Source organism: Sorex araneus, chromosome 4, assembly GCF_027595985.1.
Source record: "Sorex araneus isolate mSorAra2 chromosome 4, mSorAra2.pri, whole genome shotgun sequence".
Classification (NCBI taxonomy): domain Eukaryota; kingdom Metazoa; phylum Chordata; class Mammalia; order Eulipotyphla; family Soricidae; genus Sorex; species Sorex araneus.
In genome coordinates this window covers 197,453,280-197,474,806 of record NC_073305.1, presented here as the reverse complement: position 1 = coordinate 197,474,806, position 21,527 = coordinate 197,453,280, and the positions used below count along the sequence as shown (strand labels likewise).

Genomic DNA, 21,527 nt, shown 5'->3' with positions numbered 1-21,527 from the left:
GCCGGTGTCTGTGGACGTGGGGGCCCAGGGAGCGGGAGGCTGCTGGGAGCGAGGGGTCCAGAGAGAAGAAATGACGTGGAGAAACGGGGGCCCAGGGGGGCTTCCTGTCGGAGTGACCCCCCTTGCTCCTGATCCTTGGACGCCCCCTGACCCCTCTCACCAGTGACTCGGCCCCTCCCCGCAGCTGGACCCCTGGGCTCTGACCCTCCCAGCTTTGTGACTTGTGGGCTGGGATGCTGGGGTGCAACAGAGAGAAGAAAATCTTGCCATGGGAAGGCCTGGCGTAGCGCAAGCATTGGCTCCGGGCCTCGCACCGGCCCTGGTGGCACGTAGGGGCCCGAGAAGAGACGGCGTTGGTGCATTTATTTCACTGGGGGGTGTTACTCCAGGCAGTGTTTGGGGGACCGCATGAAGAGCTGGGGCTCAAACCTGGGTTGGCCACATGTCGGACAAGCGCCCTGCCCGCTGTACTACCTCACCTTTTCACCAGGTTTTCTCTCAGCCGCCAAAACACACCCACAAACTCCCCTTCTCCTCCTCTCCCCTCCTCTTCCTTCTCAGCTGGGCACCATTCGTTATTTTTGTGTTTTTTAGGTTTTGGGGCCACACCGACTGCTCAAGGGTTACTCTTGGTTGTGGTCAGGGCTCATTACCGGGAGGGCTCGGGGGACTCTATGGGGTGCTGGGGATCAAACCTGGGCTGACTAGGTGCAAGGCAAATGCTCCCCCACACACACACTGCTGCACAATCTCCCTTCCCTCTGCTTTCCTTTCTCTGCACCTCAGTGCCAGACACGGCCCCAGCCTGCCCTTGGCTCTGCCCAAATGCAAATATGACTCATCTGGGGAGACTGGGCGGCGAGGGGGGGTATGGGCACAGCCAACCCCAACTGCTCCCCCAGGGTGGACCTGGAGGTCCCCAGCACCAGAGCTTCAGGGCCTCCAGTTCCTTCTTGCTGGCCTGGGAACAGAGTCTTACCAGGAGTGACCCCGGGGCCTCAAAAGAACTGCTTGGGAGGCAATCAGAATGCAAATCTGAGCATTCATTGAAAGGATGCGGCTCATTTAGCACCTCCAGACAGAAGCACCTGCCCATAGGGGTCATCTGTGACCTGCCCCCAGCTACTGGCCTTCACAATGGCTCCTCAGGGACGACTGTCCTCCCCCACCACTGTGACTTTAGGATACCTCAGTTCAGCTGACCCCCTTGTCAGCTGGCTTGAGGTCGGTGTAAGTTCCCGCTGCCTCCTACTCCGAGAAGCCCTCCTGGTGTTCTGTGGCAGTGCAGCTGCCCAGCCTCTCCCAACGATGGGCCGTTTCCAGGCCCAGGGCTCTAAGTCTCCCTGAATCTGTGCGTTTCTGGAGACCAGGATGTGCCTTCTTGGTCTCTGCAGCAGCCCCCGTAAACAGGCACCCTGGAGATGTTTGAGGAATGAGGAGCTGAGGGGGACAATGAGTAAAGGGGCTCCAGAACCCGGGGTGGGGGAGCGCCAGGGCCAAAACAAAGTTGTCAGCAGGTGGACACTAGAGGGCGCTAGAGAGGCTGCTGGGGCGGAGGGGCGTGCGCAGAGGTGGGAGCCCCCTCCCGCAGGGGACCTGACCCCTTTTAGCACCCCACTGCTCCAGTTTCACCCCAGCTACTGGGGATCCTGCCACCGGGGAGGGGGCAGGTGCTTCCCATACCGCAGCCTGTGCTCGGTGCCTTGAGAAAAGGGAAGAGCACTGCCAAGAAGGCATGTGGGAAAACAGGAAACCCCAATTCCGTGTCAGGTGGGGGGGCGAGTGGGGCGGGCTCAGCAGCCACCCCAGGGTGGGTTTGGGGTGCAGCAGGTCACTCCTGGTCCTTCTCTGCAGAAAGGGACCCCCACCCTCCTCCTACCCCTAAAACAGCAACAGGGAGGCCTGCCAGGAATGGCAGGGGTGGGGCGAGGGGGTCGTGCAGAACGCTGTGCGTCTCCCCTTCTTGTCCTGCACCCAGACCCAGGCTGACGACTCAGGGGTGCACATGCCCAGGGTGGGTGAGGACCGGCGTCTCCCATCCCCAGCCTCCCAGAGAGCTCAGAACCCCTCACCGTTCCCACTGCCACTCCCGAGCTCCGTTCCCTGAGACGTTTCCTGGAGCTGCCAGAACAGGAAGGAGCAGGGCTGGACGTACCGGCAGGGTGCTGGCCTGGCCTGCGGCCCAAAGGGGCCCGATCCCAAAGCCCGCCGGGAGTGATGCCTGAATTCAGAGCCAGGAGTAAGCCCAGGGCATCTCCAGGTGTGACCCCAAAACAGAAACATCAAAAAAAAAACACAACAAAACCAACCAAAGAGAGAGGGGGCGCTCCCTGCCACAGCGCCGCCTAGCCCAGCTTCCAGGCCCAGGGTGCCCTGTCCCTGCCCCTGCTCTATCCCCCTCTGCCCGCCCAGCAACATTAGCTGGCAGGTGCGTGGGGGGGCGGGGGGGCGGTGTGCACGGAGGAGGAGAAACTTGATTCACTGCTCTGGAAGGAATCTTCCAGAACATCCAGTGCAATGGTCTCAGGGCACAGATGAAGAAAATGAGTCACCAGAGCCGGCGCCCGGCCAAGGTCACAGCAGCCTGGAGTCGGGCTGGAGATTCTTGCTCCTGGACAGCAGGGGCGGGGGGCTGGAGGACGGAGCCCCCTTCAGGAGTGGCGTCGAGGGGGGAGGGGCGGGGCAAGCGGCTCTTGGGAACAGGCTCTCTGGAGGGCAGTGTCTGGGCACTTGAGAGGCCCGGCCCCCACCCCCAGGCATTCTCTGTCCCTTCCCAGCGGGCCCCGCGGGGTCCATCCATCAGCTGTCAGCCCCAGGGAGGGAGGCGGGAGGCTGCCAGGGCATTCTGGCTCTTTCTCCAGGAGGCTGGGCCAGCAGGCGGGGCTGACTCAGCCGCTCCCCGGGTGGGGCTGCTGGGGCCACGGTGGGGCACAGCGCCAGGAGAGGAGACTGCGGCAGTCTCAGGACTAGACAGGCCAGAAGGGACCCTGCAGTGCCCACTCCCCGCCACCCCCCCCCCCGGTGGCTTCTGGGAAATCCTGGGGGGGCGGATCTATCCTCTTAATCCCAGAAAAGCTGCTGAGGGCAGCTGGGCCGAAGGCTGGAAGGTTGTGGGGGGAGGGCAGAAACTCTGTCCTCCCTACTCAGGTTACTTGAGGGGGGGTCCCCAAGCAGAGCTGAGGCAACCCGGGGCCACTCCCAGCCATTCTCAGCCTCCCAAGAAAAGAGGGTTAATGTCAGGACCCAAGTAAGTGGGTGTGAGGTGAGCTGGGGGCCCCGTGGTGGTACAGAGGATGCTGAGGTGGTGTTGGGGGGCGGCGGCATGCAGTGCAGGAAGCTGGGCCAGGCACGCTGGGGGGTAGGTAGTGCTCTAACCCCTGCACTACCCGTCCACTCTCACCACTCCTGCCCAGGAGATGCCGTGCCACCTCCCAAGGAAAGAGGGGCAGGGCTGGAGTGGCCCCAGACCACAGCCTACACCCCAGACACCCCCAACCCGTCCCCGGCTCCCCAGTGGGAGGCCCGGTTCCCTCTGCCTGTGTCTTCAGCATGGCTCTCCCGTCTGAAGAGTGGGGTGCTGGTGGTCACGGGGGAAGTGTACCCCACGGCGCTCCACAAGCAGCCTTGGGCTCGTGTCCAGAGAGCTGAGCCGGGGAGAGGCCCAGAGGGCAGGACGCGGATTCCATCCCAGGGACGGCCGGATTAGTCCCAGCACCACCAGGGAGCTTCCCCCCAAAAAGGAAAGGAGGGAAGGAGGCTCGCTCACTGTGGCCATCTGGGGGACCCCCCATGAGGCATCGGGGTGGGCGTGCCATCAACTCTATTTTGGCTTTTAGATTTTGAAGGTTTTTTCTTTGGCTTTTTTGGGTCACAACTGGCAGTGCTCAGGGGTTGCTCCTGGCTCTGCACTCAGGAATCACTCCTGATGGTGCTGGGGGACCATATGGGACACCGGGGATCGAACCGGAGTTAGCCGTGTGCAAGGCAAACACCCTCCCCGTTGTACTATCGCTCCGGCCTCATCAACCCCATTTTGAGACATGCAGCCTCTGAGAGGCTCCAGGCCAGGGTGCCCAGATTCAGCCCAGCCTTATGTGACCCCAGGCCCCCCTTTGGTCATCAGCCCTGCTTCCTCGCTGCCTTGAGATGGATTTTGCAGGGTGTATTGGAAGCATGGAGGGGGGGGTCAAGTGGCCCCTCCATAACTGGGGCTCCAGGGATATGGTCAGCTCGGCCGCCCCTGCCCCAGAGCGCCCTGTGGGATGTGGGGGGCCCGCCCGGCATTGCACAAGGCGCCTGCGCGGGCGGTGGGCAGGTGGCAGCGGTGCCCAGCGCACCCCGCCCTGGTTTCAGGCGAGATGAAGGGAGCTTCTGTCTACAAAGCGCCAACCCCACCCAGAGTGTGGCGGGGCCGCACTTGAAAGCACCACGACCACACCCACCTGCCAGTGCGGGGCGGGCCCCCAGCTCGAGTCTGGGCCACGGTGGGCAAGCAGGGGCGGAGGAAGGTCCTGATCTCACTCTGGTTTTATAGGGCTGACCTCACCCCGAGTTTACAAGAGATTTATAGAGGGGCTGGGAGTGCCAGGGAGTGCCCAGAGGAGGGTGGTCAGCAGCTTCCAACCAGGACACCCCCCCCACTCCAGTTCAACAAGGCTGGGAGGGGCAGGACGAGGCCTGCTGCCCCCATCGTGGCCCACCAGTGCCCCCGGAGCTCTGCCAAAGCCATTCGCAGATTCCCGGTCCAGTCTGGCTTTCTGATGGGGAAGGGGGGGCACCCAGGAACCCTCTCTCTGGAAAGGGAAACTGAGTCTCAGCGGGAGCCAGAGCATCAAGGGGGGAGTGACCTGGAGTTAGCTGACCCCATTCTGGCTTCCCCTCATACCGGCCGATCACATGTCAGTTGCCCCCTACACTGGTTGCCTCCCAGGCTGTCCCCCATACACCAGCCGTCCCAGGCCAGCTACCGTGACAGGGTGAAGAAGGCTGCGGTGGCCTGAGGGTCTTCTGCAGGGGGCACTGGAGGGTGCCAAGGCAGAGCCCGGGGAGCAGAGCCCTGGAAGAGAGACTCATGTCCCTGTCTTACTGGCAACCGGGCTGGTCACTGCATCTCTAGGAGCCTCAGCTCCCGCGGCCCTCCCAAGGAATGTGAGGGGGCCATGAGGTGTTGGGGACCCAACCTAGGCCCTGCATGCGCCCCAACCCTCATCCACAGGCCAGAAAGATGGCTCGAGGGGCAGAGCACATGCCTGGGGCCCCCAGTGCCACATGGTGTCATATCTACTGGGAGTTGACCCAGGACCCAAATAATTCCCCCAATAAATTTTAAAAGAAGAAGAGGGTACTGGACTTAAACTGAGAGAAGGCAAGCAGGAGAGGGTGGGGGAGCGGCAGGGGGTGTCTGGGGAGCACAGGGGGCCTGGGAGTCAGGGAGAGCAGGAGGGGGTGAGAGGGAGCAGGAGGGGACTGGGGGACATGAGGAGGTGCTCGGAGCAGTTGGGAGCTGGGCACCAGCCTCTCCGGGGGGCGGGGGTGGCGGAGTGTGGAGCCACTCTGAGGTCAGGGCCAGGCAAGAGGCCAAGGGCCCAACAAGTAAGCTTGAGGGTCCGCCCCTCCCTTTGTACTGAGGGGATCAGAAGCAAAGGGACTTTGAAATCATGATCTTCAAATACGGAAAGGAGGGGACTTGCCCCAAGTCCACAGCAAAGACAGATGCTGAGTCCCGAGGTCACATGCAGGGTCAAGAAAAGAGCAGCCCTGGAGAGGTATCCCCCTAGAGCCCCTCCAAATCCACCAGCCAGGGCACCCCACAGGACTGGCCTTCCGTCCCACCTCTCTTGGTTCTCCCAGCAGAGACAATTAGCACAAGTAGCAATTAAAACAATAACTAAGCACGGACAGGGCCCTGGGCTAAAGCCAGCCATGTCGCATTTCTGAACGGTGCCCTGGACCATGATGTCAGCCTGATTATCACCAACTTCCAGAGGGAGGACACTGCGGCATGCAGTGTCTCAAGGGCCCCAGCTTATTTGGAGAGGGATGGAGGCAGGGAGTGACCCGCAGTCCTCACCACTAACCATTGTATATCACAAACTCCTGGGTTCCAATCCCAGCTGGCCCCTTCCGGCCACCTGGCCTGGGACACTCGCCCCCAGAGCGCCGGCGCTCTCCACCAATACCCCCCTCCCCCATCACCACCACCAAAAGACGCTCGCACTTTAGTGTCCAGGCCCGCGGGGATTCAGTCAGGTGGTGGGCGCTGGCCCAGCGTCCACGCTCCCGTCGTTTGTTTTCTCCAACAGGAGAGAAGATTCCAGATTGGGCAGGGCCTTCCTTAGCCCGCCCCCGCTCCGGTATGCAGGGGAGGGGCTGCCCCGCAGCCGGTCATTGCCATTAATAGAGACCTGAGACACGCCTGCTAAAAATACCCGGCTGGGAGGCCCATAAGAGCGCGGCGGGGTGCAGCGCCCCGCACTTCTCCGGCCGCCTCCAGACGCCCCAGCGCCGCCAGACAGCATGACCGAGCGCCGCGTGCCCTTCTCGCTCCTGCGGAGCCCCAGCTGGGAGCCCTTCGGCAACTGGCCCTCGGCGCACAGCCGCCTCTTCGACACGGCCTTCGGGCTGCCGCGGCTGCCCGAGGAGTGGTCGCAGTGGCTGGGGCCCAGCGGCTGGCCCGGCTACGTGCGCCCGCTGCCCGCGGCGCCCGTGGACTGCGCCCCCACCGTGGCCGTGGCCGCGGCCACGCCCGCCTACAGCCGCGCGCTCAGCCGGCAGCTCAGCAGCGGCGTCTCGGAGCTCCGACACACGGCCGACCGCTGGCGCGTGGCCCTGGACGTCAACCACTTCGCCCCCGAGGAACTGACGGTCAAGACCAAGGACGGCGTGGTGGAGATCACAGGTGAGCGCCCGGCCCCCGCTGCGCCGCCCGCTCCCGAACCCGGGCCCAGGCGGCTCCCACCGACCCTCTCTGCTCGGAAAACGCTCTAGGGAGCCGGGAAACGCCCCTCTAGCCGGGCCCGCGGGGCTGAGTCCCCGCGGAGGGGGCGTGGCGTGGCCCCGTCCTGCGCCTCCGACTCTCGGAGCCCCGAACCAAACTTTCCAATAGTTCTAAGTGCTTGCCCCCCGCCCCCCGCCAAAGCTCTCAGCCCATCTGAGTGGGTCTGGAGTGTGGCCCTTCAGGAGGCAGTTTGGATGAGGGTGGACCCCCGCTTACAGTCCCTAATCTCTCCATCTCTCCGCCCCACAGGCAAGCACGAAGAGAGACAGGACGAACACGGCTACATCTCCCGCTGCTTCACTCGCAAATACACGTGAGTCCCGGGCCGCCGGGGGCGGGGCCGCGAGAGGGTGGGGCGCGATTGGGTGGGGCCGCAAGAGGGTGGGGCGCGAGAGGGTGGAGCTTCTGGGGACGGGCCCGGAAGCGTGAACCCTGAGGGCGTGGCCTCTGAAGGGTGGAGGTGTTGGGGGCGGGGCCCCGGGAGGCTGACGCCTTGGTGGGCGTGGCCTCTAGAGGATGCAGCGTCTGGGGTCCAATGGAGGATGGAGCCTATGGGGCGGGTCCATTGGAGGGTGGAGCTTCTGGAGCTGCCGCAGGAAGGTGGAGCTTGTGGGGGCGCTGAGCCACAGGAGGGGCTCAGGGTCCTCAACACTTTTGTTTTCCGCCATCCAGGCTGCCTCCCGGTGTGGATGCCACCCAGGTCTCCTCCTCCTTGTCTCCCGAGGGCATGCTCACCGTCGAGGCCCCCATGCCCAAGCCCGCCACCCAGTCGTCTGAGATCACCATCCCAGTCACCTTCGAGTCGCGAGCCCAGCTCTCAGGCCCGGAAGCTGGGAAATCTGAGCAGGCTGCTGCCAAGTAAAGAGCTCCCGGGGGCCGCTGCGCATCCCCACCCCAGGAATCTGTCCCTCCCCGCCCCAGCCTTATTGCTCTTTTGATACGTCCCTCTTCTGTTTTTCTCAAATAAACTTGGATGCACCCCATGTGCCTCTGCCTCCAACTCTGGTGAGACCTCGGGCTGGTGGCCTCCTGGTCACTTACTGGTCAAGCTTGCTGTGTCCGTTGTCATTCTGTCCCAGCCCACATTGCTTCGAAGTGCTGGTGCAGCAGGAAAGAACTTACTGCAAGTGGGCTGGAGAGACAGCACAGCGGGTAGGGCGTTTGCCTTGCACGCGGCTGACCCGGGTTCAAATCCTAGCACCCCATATGATCCCCTGAGCATGGCCAGGGGTAATTCCTGAGTGCAGAGCCAGGAGTAACCCCTGTGCATCGCCAGGTGTGACCCAAAAAGAAAAAAAAAAAAGAACTTACTGCAAGTGTGAGGCCCTGGGGTTCCCTACCCACTGCCCCCCAAAATAAGAGAAAATGATGTGATCCAGCATCACCAGCCTAGAGCCAGAACAGAGGATTCTGCTGGGAAAGACAGACAGAGCAAGCGAAGGGGAGCAGCCCCGAGTTCTCTAACAGCTGTCCTGCGTGGGGGGGGGGCACCATTGTCCCCAGGACACTGAGAACAGGGGCCTATGTGGCAGCAAAAGAGCACTGTCTTGGAGCACCTACCCGGGCCTGCATTTGAGTGACACCTTACCCCCAACCACCTCCCCCCTCATCTCACCCCAGGGGTCTGGAGGAGAGGGAAATGGGTATGGTTTGGGGAACCCAAAGTCCCCAAGAATTGAAAGGACCCTACACTGCCTCCAGGAGGAAGGTCCCAGAGCCTGACGCTTTGGGGAGATCCTCTGTGGGTTTCTAGTTTTGTTGGTGTGTGGTGCCAGGTTCGCAGACAGCAGGGCCAGGGCCAGGGAGATAGCACAGGGCTTGAGGCACTTGCCTTGACATGGGACATCTGAGTTAGACCCCTGGCACCCCCACATGGCTTCCCAAGCACCTCACCTCAAGGAGTGATCCCTGAGCACAGTGTTAAGAGTAAGCCATAAGCACCTCTGGGTGTGGCCCCCAAACCAAAAAAACCAACCCTCAGGGTTATGGGGATGGTGCCTGACATATACGGGATACCAGGGATTTGAACTCAAGACCAGACGCTTTCAAGGTTGTAGGCAGGTGCCTTTAGCCACTGCACACACCCGTACACCCACTCTGTGTTCCTAAGGGGCACAAATGCCTTTCTGTGGGTCTCTGATGAGAGAAGCAGCTGCTGCAGGGGAAATCAGGGGCAGCCCCTAAACTCCCCCTCACCCCCCCTCTCAGCTCAGCTGCTTCTCCACCCCTGCGGCTAGCACCATCGCCCTGCTGCAGCCCTGCCAGGTGGGGCCCCAGAGCCTGCCAGGACTTGGCAGGAGGCCAGGGAGGAAATCCACACTGTGATCAAACACTGCGCTGACCTGCCTGGCAGAACGGGTCTGGGCCCATCTCGGGGGCAAGACCCGCCTGGCCACCCCTCACTTACTCATCCAATCTCCCGGATCTGATCTGCCCTGTCCCTGGCACCCACACCACACCCTGTCTTAGCTGGTTCCGGGTTCCTCCACGGAGTCCACCGCCCTCACCCGGCAACTTGATGGCCAGAACCAGGGGTTTCTCCAGGGCACCGCTACACCCTTGGCACATCGAACGCAAAGCCCAACTGCCAGTGACCCCGTGGGTGCCTAGGGAGAGGGGATGGGAATCCAGGCCATGTCAATGGATCCAGGAAGAGCCACTGACCAACCCCGAGCCCTGTAAAACAGGAGAGATGTGAGGGGTGCAGGCCGGGAACACCCACACGGTCAGCAGCAGCAAAACCAGACAAGGGGGACCCAGCTGGGATGGAGGCAGAAGAGGGGACTTCACAGCTGAAAGTGGAGGAGGGCGCGGCTGGATGTGGGGTGTCACCAGCTCCCGAGGGGACCAGGCAGCAGCATGAGCAGAGAGGGGCCCTCTCTGGTACCCCTGGTACCATTGTGACTGGGGGCCTCGGGCATCCTCTGGGACCCTACTGGAGTTCCACAAGAAGGAGGGGAAACTGGTTCTTGATGGGATCAGGCCCATCTTCTTGGGAACTGAAGCAGGAGACCAGAAGGTGCTTGGAGGCCACCCCCAGAGCAGGAGGCAGAGGCCTTTGGTCTGAGCCGGTTATTCCAGGGGTTAGAGTTATTATACAAGAACAAGTCAGCTCCGGGGTCAGCCATCAACCTGCTGGCCCCCACCCAAACCATAGGACTCTCCAGTGCAGATTGGGTTTATAGCAGGGGCAGAGGGGAGCTGGATGGGGGCCAGGGAGAAGGTGGGCATCAGTGGTCTGCTGGAGCTCTGCTTCTGCTCAGACAAGAAATACAGTCTGTATCACCTGGAGACCGTGGCCGCCTTCAGAGCATCCCTCACCAGAGAGAGGATTCAGCGGGCTGAGCCCGGCTCTGCTTGCGGGAGACCTGGGTCACATCCTCAGCACCGCGTGTCACTAATCGCCACTGAGAGGGACCCCTGAGCACAGAGCCAAGAGTAGCCCCTGAACACTGCCAGGTGTGGCTTCAAAACTACACACACAGGCTAGAGTGATAGGTCAGCAGAGAGGATGTTTGCCTTGCACGCGGCTGACCTTGGTTCGATTCCCAGCATCCCATACGGTCCCCTGATCATTGCCAGGAGTGATCCTTGAGCACAGCACCACGAGTAAGCGCTGAGCACTGCTGGGTGTGATCTAAACACAAAATACAAAAGAAAGGAAGAAAAACACAATAAGGACCAGAGCGATAGGACAGTTAGAGACGCTAGGAGAGATAGGCGTTTGTTTGCCTTGCATGTGGCTGACCCGGGCTTGATCCTGAGTCAGTCCTGGAATTCGCTAGGGTCTCCCAAGACCACCAGGAATGATCACTGAGCACAGTCAGGAGTAAGCCCTGAGCACAACTGGACATATCCATCCCCCCAAAAAAACAACCACCCAAACACAGTAGAGACCAGTCACCTGTGACTACCTCCTGGTTTGAGCTTAAACAAAAGATTTGGGAAAAAGTGAGGGTGTAAAGAGGAGCGAGACAAGACCCAGCCTGAGAGAGATGGCTGGGTGTCATGAGCTCAGCAAAGAAGAAACGGAATCCAGAGGCACCACTGCCAGAGCGGGCTGGGCTGGACTGGGCGGGGCGGTGCTGGACTGGGCGGGGCGTGACTGAATTGGGTGGGGCGGGGCGGGACGTGACTGAATTGGGTGGGGCGGGGCTGGACTGGGCGGGGCGGGGCTGGACTGGGCGGGGTGGGGCTGAGATGCGCAGGGATCCACTAGTGGGGGCTGTGGAGCTGATACCGGACAGTTCTGGAAAATCCTGCAGCAGTTCCCAGCCTCACCAGGACTCTCCGTGTATTTGATTTTTTTTTGGCGGGGGGCTTACTCCAGGCTCTGCTCTAAGGGATCACACCTGGCAGGACTCAGGGTACTGGGGATGGAACCCAGGTCAGCCACATGCAAGGCAAGCACCCTATCCACTGAACTATCTCTCTGGCCTCATTGCTTTTTTTCAGTTTTTAGTTTTTGTTTTTGTTTTGGGGCCATACCTGGCAATGCTCAGGGGTTACTCCTGTCCCTGCATTCAAGAATCACTCCTGAGGGTGCACAGGGAACCATATGGGATACTGGGGATCAAACCCTGGTTGGCCACGTGTAAGGCAAGTGCCCTCCCCCAGTCTTCTTGCTCTGGCCCCTTGTTTAGTTTGTGGACCACACCTGAGTCAGGGGTTACTCCCCCATTATATTTAGGGAGTCACTTCCGGTGGGGATCAGAGGACCATGCAGTGCAGAGGGTCAAACCTGAGTCTCCCACATGTTAAGTCTATACTCTGCCCATGGCACCATCTCCCACCCCCTGCCCTGCTTCTCAGCTGCCCTCCAGGACTGCTAGTGTGGGCCAACTCTGCTAGTGTGGGGGGCACAGCTTTGTGCTTCTGACAGTCTCCTCAGAGCCCAGCGCCCAGCCAATCTCCAGGGGATGCAGGGAGGAAGGGACAAGCCACACGAGGCCATTAGAAAAGGTCCAGGGGGGCTGGAGTGCTAGCACAGCGGGTAGGGCGTTTGCCTTGCACGCGGCCAAACCTGGGTTCGATTCCCAGCATCCCTGAGCACCACCAGGAATAAGTCCTGAGTGCAGGAGTAACCCTTGTGCATCTCTGGATGTGACCCAAAAAGAAAAAAAAAAAAGAAAAGGTCTGGGGTTGCCTGTGGATTCTGGGGGAAGAGGGTTTGCAGCAGTGGTTAGGATGTCTGAGGAAATGGGCTGTCACGGAGGGTAGGAGGCTGGGAGTTCTGGAACCGGGTAAAGAGAAGGTGTGTGCGCAGCTTTTAGGGCACCAGGGCACTGAACACTTGGCCCCAGCCATACGTAGTTAGAGCTGGAGAGTACATGACCAACACCATTTTAAGTTTTATTATTTATTTTGGTTTGGAGGCCACAATTAGAGGTGCTCAGGGCTTACTCCTGGCTCTGCACTCGAATATCACTCAGGGGACTATATAGGGTGCTAGGGATCAAACCCAGGTCAGCCATGTGCAAGACAGCACCCTAATTCCCCTGTAATCGCTCAGGTTCATGATGCCATTGTTTTCATTTTGGGGCCACGCCTGGTGATGCTCAGGGCTTACTTCCGGCTGCACTCAGGAATCACACCTGGCAGTACTGAGGGTCCATATGGGATGCTGGGGATCGAACCCAGGTCAGCCGTGTGCAAGGCAAATGCTCTCCTCGTTGTACTATCACTCCAGCCCCGGTGCCAATTTTAAAGGAAGCCCAAAGCAACAGCTGCTGGGGGCTGGAGTGATAGCACAGCGGGTAGGGCATTTGCCTTGCACTCGGCCTACCTGGGTTCGATTCCCAGCATCCCATATGGTCCCCTGAGCACTGCCAGGAGTGATTCCTGAGTGCAGAGCCAGGAGTAACCCCTGTGCATTGCTGGGTGTGACCCAAAAAGCCAAAAACCAAAACCAAAACCAAAGCAACAGCTGCTGAGAAACGTCTCAAACTGAACTTGATCAAGAAACCAGCCGAAGAATATTCTTGGTTGGTTTTGTTTTTCAGGCCACACTCAGTGGCATTTGGAGCTACTCCATGACTCTGTGCTCAGGGACCCAGCCGAGTTGGGATCCAAGCCAGGGTTTCACACATACAAGGTTTGTGTTCTGACATCCGGCCACATCCCAGCCCTAGAATATCCTGTTTGAAGAAAAGACGGTAAAAGTTCGGCTTCGGGGCTGGAGCGGTGGAAGAGCAGGGAGGGCGCTTGCCTTGCACAGGTCTACTCTGCGGCAATGCCCTGGACCCCTGAGTACTGCCAGGAGTGACCCTGGAGGCCAGAGATAGGAATCGCCCTATGGCCCAAAACCTGCAAAGAAAAAAAGAGGTGAGGAGCTGGAGAGATAGTACAGCAGGTAACGTGCTTGCCTTGCACTCGGCTGACCCAGGTTTGATTCCTGGCATCCCATAATGTCCTCAGGAGTAGTTCTTGAGTGCAGAGCCAGGAGATCCCCCTGACCCATGTACTGTAGCACTGCCGTCCCATTGTTCATTGATTTGCTCGAGCGGGCACCAGTAATGTCTCCATTGTGAGACTTGTTACTGTGTCTGGCATATCGAATATGCCACAGGTAGCTTGCCAGGCTCTGCCGAGTGGGTGGGATACTCTCGGTAGCTTGTCAGGCTCTCCAAGAGGGGCAGAGGAATCGAACCTGGGTCGGCCATATGCAAGGCAAACACCCTACCCGCTGTGCTATTGCTCCAGTCCCCGCCCCCCAAGAAAAAGAAGAAAAAGAAGAAGAGAAGAGGTGATGGTTGGGGACAGCGGCTCAATTGTGAACTTGGGGTTCCTTGCTCCCAGCTCCCAGTGGTTGGGATGCCTGTTCTCTGTTAACCTCCTTGTTCCAGGAGCTGACCCAGCAGGAGGACACCAGCCTGGAGCTGATGCGAGAGGACGGGTGTGTGTGGTTGGCAGGCCTGATGGTGGACATGACTAATCCCACCCCCGGCCTCTGAGGAGACTTCAGGTGTGAGATGGGCACAGTAAGCATCCTCTTCCTCGCTCACTGACAGCCCCTGACCCCTCCCAAGTGTCAGTGATCAGCCTTTCCCTAGCGTGGGCTGTCGGGGTGCAGAGAGAGGCACCCAGAGACTCGCCCGTGTCTCCTGAGGTCAGGACTGACACACCTGGTCAGGGGACCAGGGACTCCAGCCCCAGCACTTGCCAATCTCACAAGCTTCTGAGGAGTTAGAAGCCAGCCAGGGTCTGTGCTGGAGAGAGCTTCAGGGATGCTGGGAAACGCAGCTCTCCATCCATAATGGGGGGAACCCCCAACTCCCGGAGAGGCAGGAGGGAAGTCAGGGAAAGCCAAGTGCCTGGACAGGGCTCCCAGAGCTGAAGTCTGGGGGTCAACCCAGGTTTGATCCCCAGCACCCCGGATGGTCCCCCTAAGCACTGCCAGGAGTGGTCCAGCAGCAAGGCCCGCCCACCCTTCCTTTCAGCCTGCCATACCCAGATCCAGCCGACAGGGGGCGGTGTTGGATCAGTATGCCTCACTGACCTGATGCAGCCAGGGGTGCGCCCTCACCCAGATACAGGGCAGAAGATGCTAGAACTGGAGCCCGTGCACAAGGACCAGCTCTGCGTGCAGAGAGAACCTGGTGACGTGGCCTGGGTATCAGTCTGTTCTCATTCAGAGGGAGCTGGGTGACTCTGAGGCTCCTCTCCCCAGGGATGGGAACGGAGGCAGGCAGTATCCCCCAGCCACGGTACGAGGATCAGGCATCCCACTTGGTTCCCCGGTCAGGGGTGACTTCTGAGTGCAAAGCTAGGAGTAACCCCTGAGCACTGCTGGTGTGCTCCAAAGACATGAAAAAGAGAAGAATGAAGGAAGGAAACGGGCAGGGAGATGGGAATGTGGTCAGGAGAATGGGGGACATGGGGGAACTCTCCCCCTTGTACCCCATCTCCACCCACCCTGCTGAGCCCCCATCCTTCCTGCCAGAGCCTCTCTCTGCCTCTCAGAGCCCCATCTTTCCCGCAGACCCACCCCTATCATCCCCCAGCCCTCTCCCTTCTCTGAGCCCCCACCTCACTCTCTGAAGCCCCGAAGATCCCCCTCCTCAAAACTGACCCATCTGGGGGGAGGTCACCCCTCAGCAGGGGTCCCCGTACCCCAAGACCGTGGTGTGTGGTTGGGAGGAAGCGGAGCACCAGCCCTGCCCGCTCAGGCCTCAGCCCCACTGTGGACAGGAAGCCTCGGACCCACGGGCGGGACATAAGGCAGAGAACAGTCGTCCAGGGCCTGGATTCTGCTAGGTCCAAACCAAAAATGGAGCAGGCGGGCCGGTCTTGGGGAACACCAACGCTCCTCAGCCCCCACCCTTAGGCCTTGGGCCACGTTCTCTGCTTGAGGCCCTGTCTGAAGGCCTTGGGGGCACCCACCTCCCTCTCCTGGCAGCAGCCCCTCATTCTGCCATGGCAGAGCCTGGAAACCAAGAGCCAGAGTGACAGGACAATGGATAAGGTGTTAGTCTTGTACACCGCCAAGCCCGGCTCCATCCTCGGCATCCCAGATGGTCCCCCGAGCACCACCAGGAGCGATCCCTGAGTGCAGAGCCAGGAGTGAACCCTGAGCACCACCAGGTGTGACCCCAAACCCCCCCCTCCCGGAATAAAAAACCATCAAAGTGATGCACTCTACCAGGAATGGGGTGCAGAGGGCCACATGGGCACACGAGGGGGATGGGCTGTGACTCAGGGTACAGGCAGCCGAGACTGGAGAGGTACGGTCACGAGGGGCGGGGTCCAGAAGGCGAGGTAAGGAGCTAAGGACACACAGCACACCAGCGCCGGGCACTAGAGAGCGCGTCCTAGCTCAGACGGGGAAGCTGAGGCAGGCCCGAGTCAAGGGTCTCGCAGGGGTCCGAGCGCAGCCCGCCCCCACCATTTTCTTTCACTAACGGCAAGGGAAGCTGAGCCCGAGACTCGGGGAGACTGAGTCACGCGGGCCAGAGGCAAGAGGAGAACGTGGAAACGGGGGAGTGGGCGGGCGCTGGCGCCGCCCGGAGCCAATCAGGGGCCGGCTTGTCCGGCTCCTCCAATGGCCGGCCTGTTGCTAGGCGGCGCCCGTGCATCCCTCGCCCACCCGCCCGCCCGCCCCGGGGCGTCCGGACCGTCCTGGCCCCTTCGCATCCCGGAGCAGTCGCGCGCTGTCCGGGGGGGGCCGAGGGGCAGGACGCACGTCACCTGTAGTCAGGGCCCCCAAATGAAGGCGCCAGGGGGTGCCGCTGCCGTCTAGACGTCTGGGCCAACTGGGTGGCGCGGTCGCTCGCGGGAATCCACCCGATTGAATGCCCGGGGCGGGGCTCCGGCAGTGCAGACCCGCGGCACTGCTCGACAACGCCCGCCAGGGGGCAGCAGAGGACGACACTGCGGGGCCGCCCCAAGTCCGGGACCCTGAGAACCCGCATCTTTGCAACCTTCTGTCACCTAATGAGACCGGGGCAGCCCGATCAGTCGTCTTGGATGCTGAGGTGTGAGAGAGGTTGTTTTTTGCTTTTTCCCCATTGAGGCTTAATTTAGCCCTGGCACCCCTAGGCCCTAAAAAAGCAGTGGTGGCCGGAGTGATTATTCCTGCCCCTTTTGCTTTCATCCCTCAGTGGCTGTACTGTCTTGAGTATTTTGGACATCATAGGGAAAGAACGTGGAAAAAGACCCACCCAGAATATCTGCAGTCAGCCGGGGCTGCTTATCCTGCAATGCTCTCTAAATTTATCTACCTAGGGGCCAGAGAGATAGTACAGTGGGTGGAGCGTTTGCCTTACACAGGGCCCCACTGGAGTCCCATCTCTGATATCCCATATGATCCCCCAAGCACTGCCAAGGAGTAATTCCTGAGCGCAGAGCTACGAGTAACTCCTGAGCATCGCCGGATGTGGCCCCCAAACAAACAAACAAAACCCCCTACAATTCCTCAAATCTGGCTCCAGGTTAAAAGACAAGAGGGTGTCTCCACCAGGAGGTAGGACTTTCTTTAGTGACGTAGCCTGTAGGTGATCCTGGGAGGGGAGGTGTTCCCGGCGCGCCTTCCGCCCAGAGATGAACCAAGAGCCGCAGCACGAGAAGCAGAGCCTCCCGCCTACTGACTGTGATCCTGAGGTCTCCTAACCCATTTTGGCACCAGAGCAGATTCTTGCAGCCATCCATTTTGACTGTGAACTGAGCTAAAATATTAGAAACCCAAAACCGCGCGGCCGCAATAGCGGCCGCGCGGACTCAAAGTCTTCACTTTTACCAAGGAAGAGAAATTATTAGATGATGCTTATTCAGCAGGCCTGATTGTTGGGGAAAATTTCCAATCTACAATAGTGAGTTCTGTATGGAAATATGAAATGTACTCAATATATAGAGAGAATAATGGGAATATCATCAGCTACTTAGATGAGGGGTGGGGTGGGAGGGGGGTGTATTGGGGTTCTTGGTGGTGGAACGGGTGCACTGGTGAAGGGATGGTGGTTTAATCAGTATTTGACTGTGACTTAAACCTGAAAGCTTTGTAAAAAAAAAAAAAAAAGAAGTACGGAAAACAAAAAAAAAAATAAAGATGATTTAACTTAAAAATTCAAAAAAAAAAATAAATAAAAGACAAGAGGGTGTGAAGGCACTTGGTCCCTGTGTGAAGGCTAATGAGTAGCGCCAAAGCTGGCCATAGGGCTGGGAAGAATCGGCCACCTGGCTTGTACAAGTCTCCATTCATTCTCCTAAGGGAGATGCCCTGGGCATAGCAGCCTCATCAACAGACAGAAACATGGGGAGAGGGAAGGCCTGGTGATCCACTCACCAGCAATGGGCAGGATAGCCTGATCTGCAGACTCACTGGGCCACGCCGGTGACCGCTAAGGGCCACTGAAGCCCAGCCAGGCTGCAGGATTATCTTCAGGAGAAGCAGGTCCACCCATGCAATCTCGTCCCGGCGTGGTTCCTGCTGGTCTGTTGCTTCCGTCCGCCCTGGGGGAGAGCTCTGGTCAGCCTCCCTCCAGCTCATATTCGACCGTGCACGAGCCAGGAAAATGGTGCATGTGCAGCCAAATAGAAGGGCCTCGAACAAGGGAACGACACAGGTGGAAGTACACAGCCCAGAATGGGGGTCTGCGGAGACTCCTGCGTGGCCTGGCTTCCTGAAAAGGCCAGTGGGGGCCATAGGCTAATAAAACCTAATAATTAAGCCCAATGAGTTTGAATTTGATTCACTGTGGTGGCAGATTAGAGATATTCAGGGACACTCAAATATAGGTGGATATTGGGGAGTTATTTCTTGGGATAGAATCACAATGGGATGTAGCAAGCCATCATGATTTTTAGGAGGAATGAGAAGGTGAGGAGCAAAATGTGTGATGGCACTTAGTTCAAGGTTCCACAACGAAGAGAAATGGAATGAAGCGAACAGGTGGCGTGCTGGGTTATTTTCCCAAACAAAGCGGTGGAGGTAAAGGTCTTCCAACCCTGCTAAAAGCAGGAGCACCAACCCTCTAACCAGAGTTTTCAGTCTAAGTCAGGAGGTTCTTACTGGAATCATCTTGCAACCAAAAACAACCCTTCTCTCTGCCAGAGAACAGAAATTACTCCTAGCTGGGAAGGGCCATAACCTGAGGGCTCACCAAACTAGTGGCCCAGGTAGGTATATTTTCAGGGTGTGGCACACCTGTAGTGTTCAGGGGTCACTCCGGGTGGCACTAGGGGAAGCACGCATGCAGGGAACTGTACCCGGGCTTCCTGTATTAAAGCATGCGCTCAGCTCAGAGCTGTCAGCCTGGCCCTACTCTAAGCAGTGTGGGCTACCTCCTGGCACATGGCCTGTGGTTTTTGTTTTGGGGGCCTCACCCAGTGGTGCTCAGGCTTACTCCTGGCTTGAGCTCAGGGATGATTCCTGCTAGTGATCAGGGGAACATTTGGGGTGCTGGAGAGATTGAACCTGGGTCAGTCACGTGCAAGGCTTTACCCTTATACCATCTCCCTGGCCCCCCTATTGTTCTTTTGGGTTTTGTTTTGTTTTTTGGTCACACCTTTCGATGCTCAGGGGTTACTCCTGGCTCTACACTCAGGAATTATTCCTGACAGTGCTGGGGGACCATATGGGGTGACAGGGATTGAACCTAGGTCAGCCATGTGCAAGGCTGTTGGTTTATAAAAAAAAAAAAAAAATTGGACCACGTCAGATGGTGCTCAGGGGACTTTGTGAGGTCAGGAATCAAACCCAGGTTGGCCAAGCGCAAGGCCTTAATCACTGAACCATCTCTGGCTCCATCCATCACATCCATTCACCTCTATAATCTTTTTTTTTTTTTTTTTGCTTTTTGGGTCACACCCGGCGATACTCAGGGGTTACTCCTGGCTTTGCACTCAAGAATTACTCCTGGCGGTGCTCGGGGGACCATAATATGGGATGCCGGGGATCAAACCCGGGTCGGCCGCGTGCAAGACAAACGCCCTACCCGCTGTGCTAACGCTCCGGCCCCTCACCTCTATAATCTTTCATTTCAATCCTTTTGCATTGTTTTTCAGTTGTCATTTCAGTGTATTTCTGAGACTGGGAAATCCTGATTTAGGCTGGCCAAGTATGGATTAAGTCTAATGAGCATGCCCTGGTCACAGTGACCCAGACATTTCCGCCCCCACCCCCATGCGGTGACACAGGTAATCAGTTCATCAGGTAGGGCTGGCGGCCACATCGACTCAGACCACAAACGGAAAATTCAAACCAGAGAGCTAATTGCAAACTGGCATGCCACGTTCTCCTGAGCTGCCAGGCGGGTGAGTGTCATGCCCACTCCGACGGAGAAGTGTTACTACGGCATCTTTGGGAGGCGGTCTCTCGGGCTTGCCTGAAACTCTGCCCCAGGAGGGAGCTGCCAATCTCGGGGACTTGGATGGGTCAGGGAGTCCACATGCGGTCTCAGCTGACGGGCACAGAGGCCAACACATGTGGTCATGGCACATAAATAGCGTGGAGGAAGCCGCCCTCTGTGCAGGCGTGGGGACCAGCTCCTTGGGAAGGCCTCAGGTCACAGCCAATGGCTTCTTTCTCATTCCTCTGTCACCACACACTGCCTGGACATTATTGGTCCCGTGGAGGTTTGACAGCTGGTAAACGGCAAGGATGAGGCCCCTCCCCTCTGATCTTGCCATCCTTGGGGTCTTGAATTACACCCTCACTTTAGGGGGTGTCCCCTTTCCCCAGATGTGCCAACTAAAAGCCCCGATACCACAGTGGTTTGCCTGGGTCCAGCGGAGTCCTCAAGTGCCCAGGATTGTAAAATGCTCTTTTCACCAACTCAGTATCTCTGCCTTACCTCGCAGTAAGGATTCGTCCTTTCCCGGGGTGTTTTGAATGTCTAGTTTTGGATACAATCCACAGAAACAAAAGCTTTAAGACAGTCCATGGAAAAGTCTGGGAACAGTTGCATTAATGAACTTTTTTTTTTTTTTTGCTTTTTGGGTCACACCCAGCGATGCTCAGGGGTTACTCCTGGCTTTGCACTCAGGAATTACTCCTGGCGGTGCTTGGGGGACCATATGGGATGCCGGGGATCGAACCCGGGTCGGCCGCGTGCAAGGCAAACGCCCTACCCGCTGTGCTATCGCTCCGGCCCCACATTAATGAACTCTTTAAACGGGATAGAAGTGGTTTAGTAGTAGTGGTGGGGTGTTTGGGCCACAGCTGGCAGTGCTCAAATGACCACGTGGTGCTGGGGAATCAAACCTGGGTCAGTCATGGGTAAGACAAGAACCTTAACCCCTGTACTCGCCAGCCCCAGCCGAGACAGCTTAATCTCCAGAGAAACCTAAGATGTGTGTGAAATCCTCTGGACGCTCCCAGGCGGGCGGGGTCTGAGCGTGGCCGTGTGGCTGTGTCCATGTGTTGCTGGGAGCCCCAAGGACCCACCAGGCCAGTCCTCCATCCTGCTCCTGTTTGTCCCTGAGTGGGATGACCGCCATATGGTGTCTGCCCTCAGAAACCCCCACCCCGAACCGTCTGCTTTCCCGTCTCCTGTGGGCAGTGGCTGAGCCACACCAGGCATCCTGCATTATGGGCTGCTGGGCACGTGGGTCCCTTCTATTCCCACACCCACCTGCAGGGTGCTGGAGGGCGGGTCGTGAGGGAAGGGAAGGGATGGAGGCAAACCCATCAGCACGGGGCTCAGTGAAACGCCCCCTGCCAGGGCAGAGGAAACTCTCCACCCGGACACTTCTTCCCGGGGCCAAGCCCTCTTTCCCAGCTGCTCAGGGCACAACCCTGACTCCCAGGGATGTGATTCATGGGGTGCGTCTGGACACGGGCGTCACCAGCAACAGCGGGTGGCTTGAGCCCGGCTGCAGGCCACCTCAGGGCTGAAACACTGGCATGGTCTCCCTGGGAGCACTGTCGAAGGGAGCCACAGTGGGCAGGTGCGGGAGGCCGGGGAGAGGGAGGCACGCCTCCACAGACACGCTCCATGAACCGACTCAGTTTGCCTCGGCTCCAGCTCAGCATGCTCCTTTTTGTGGGGGTGCAAACTATAGCAGCCCCACGGGGCATGATTTTGCACCCGTC

General features: G+C 58.9%; 1 protein-coding gene across 1 annotated transcript; it reads left to right on the top strand.

Moving 5' to 3' along the window:
* Positions 1 to 6,403: 6,403 nt before the first annotated feature.
* On the top strand, positions 6,404 to 8,001 carry HSPB1 (heat shock protein family B (small) member 1). Its single transcript, XM_004620853.2, has 3 exons — positions 6,404 to 6,898; positions 7,247 to 7,310; positions 7,670 to 8,001. Exons 1-3 carry the CDS (start codon positions 6,517 to 6,519, stop codon positions 7,857 to 7,859), a joined length of 636 nt encoding a protein of 211 aa, XP_004620910.1. The 5' UTR covers positions 6,404 to 6,516; the 3' UTR covers positions 7,860 to 8,001.
* Positions 8,002 to 21,527: the final 13,526 nt, after the last annotated feature.

What these genes read in the sequence shown, in the direction of transcription:
- HSPB1 (XM_004620853.2), top strand. Translation starts at nt 6,517, where the DNA reads ATGACCGAGCGCCGCGTGCCCTTCTCGCTCCTGCGGAGCCCCAGCTGG. An exon ending in CGGCGTGGTGGAGATCACAG is followed by an intron (nt 6,899 to 7,246) that starts GTGAGCGCCCGG and finishes TCCGCCCCACAG; the next exon opens with GCAAGCACGAAGAGAGACAG. An exon ending in TGCTTCACTCGCAAATACAC is followed by an intron (nt 7,311 to 7,669) that starts GTGAGTCCCGGG and finishes TCCGCCATCCAG; the next exon opens with GCTGCCTCCCGGTGTGGATG.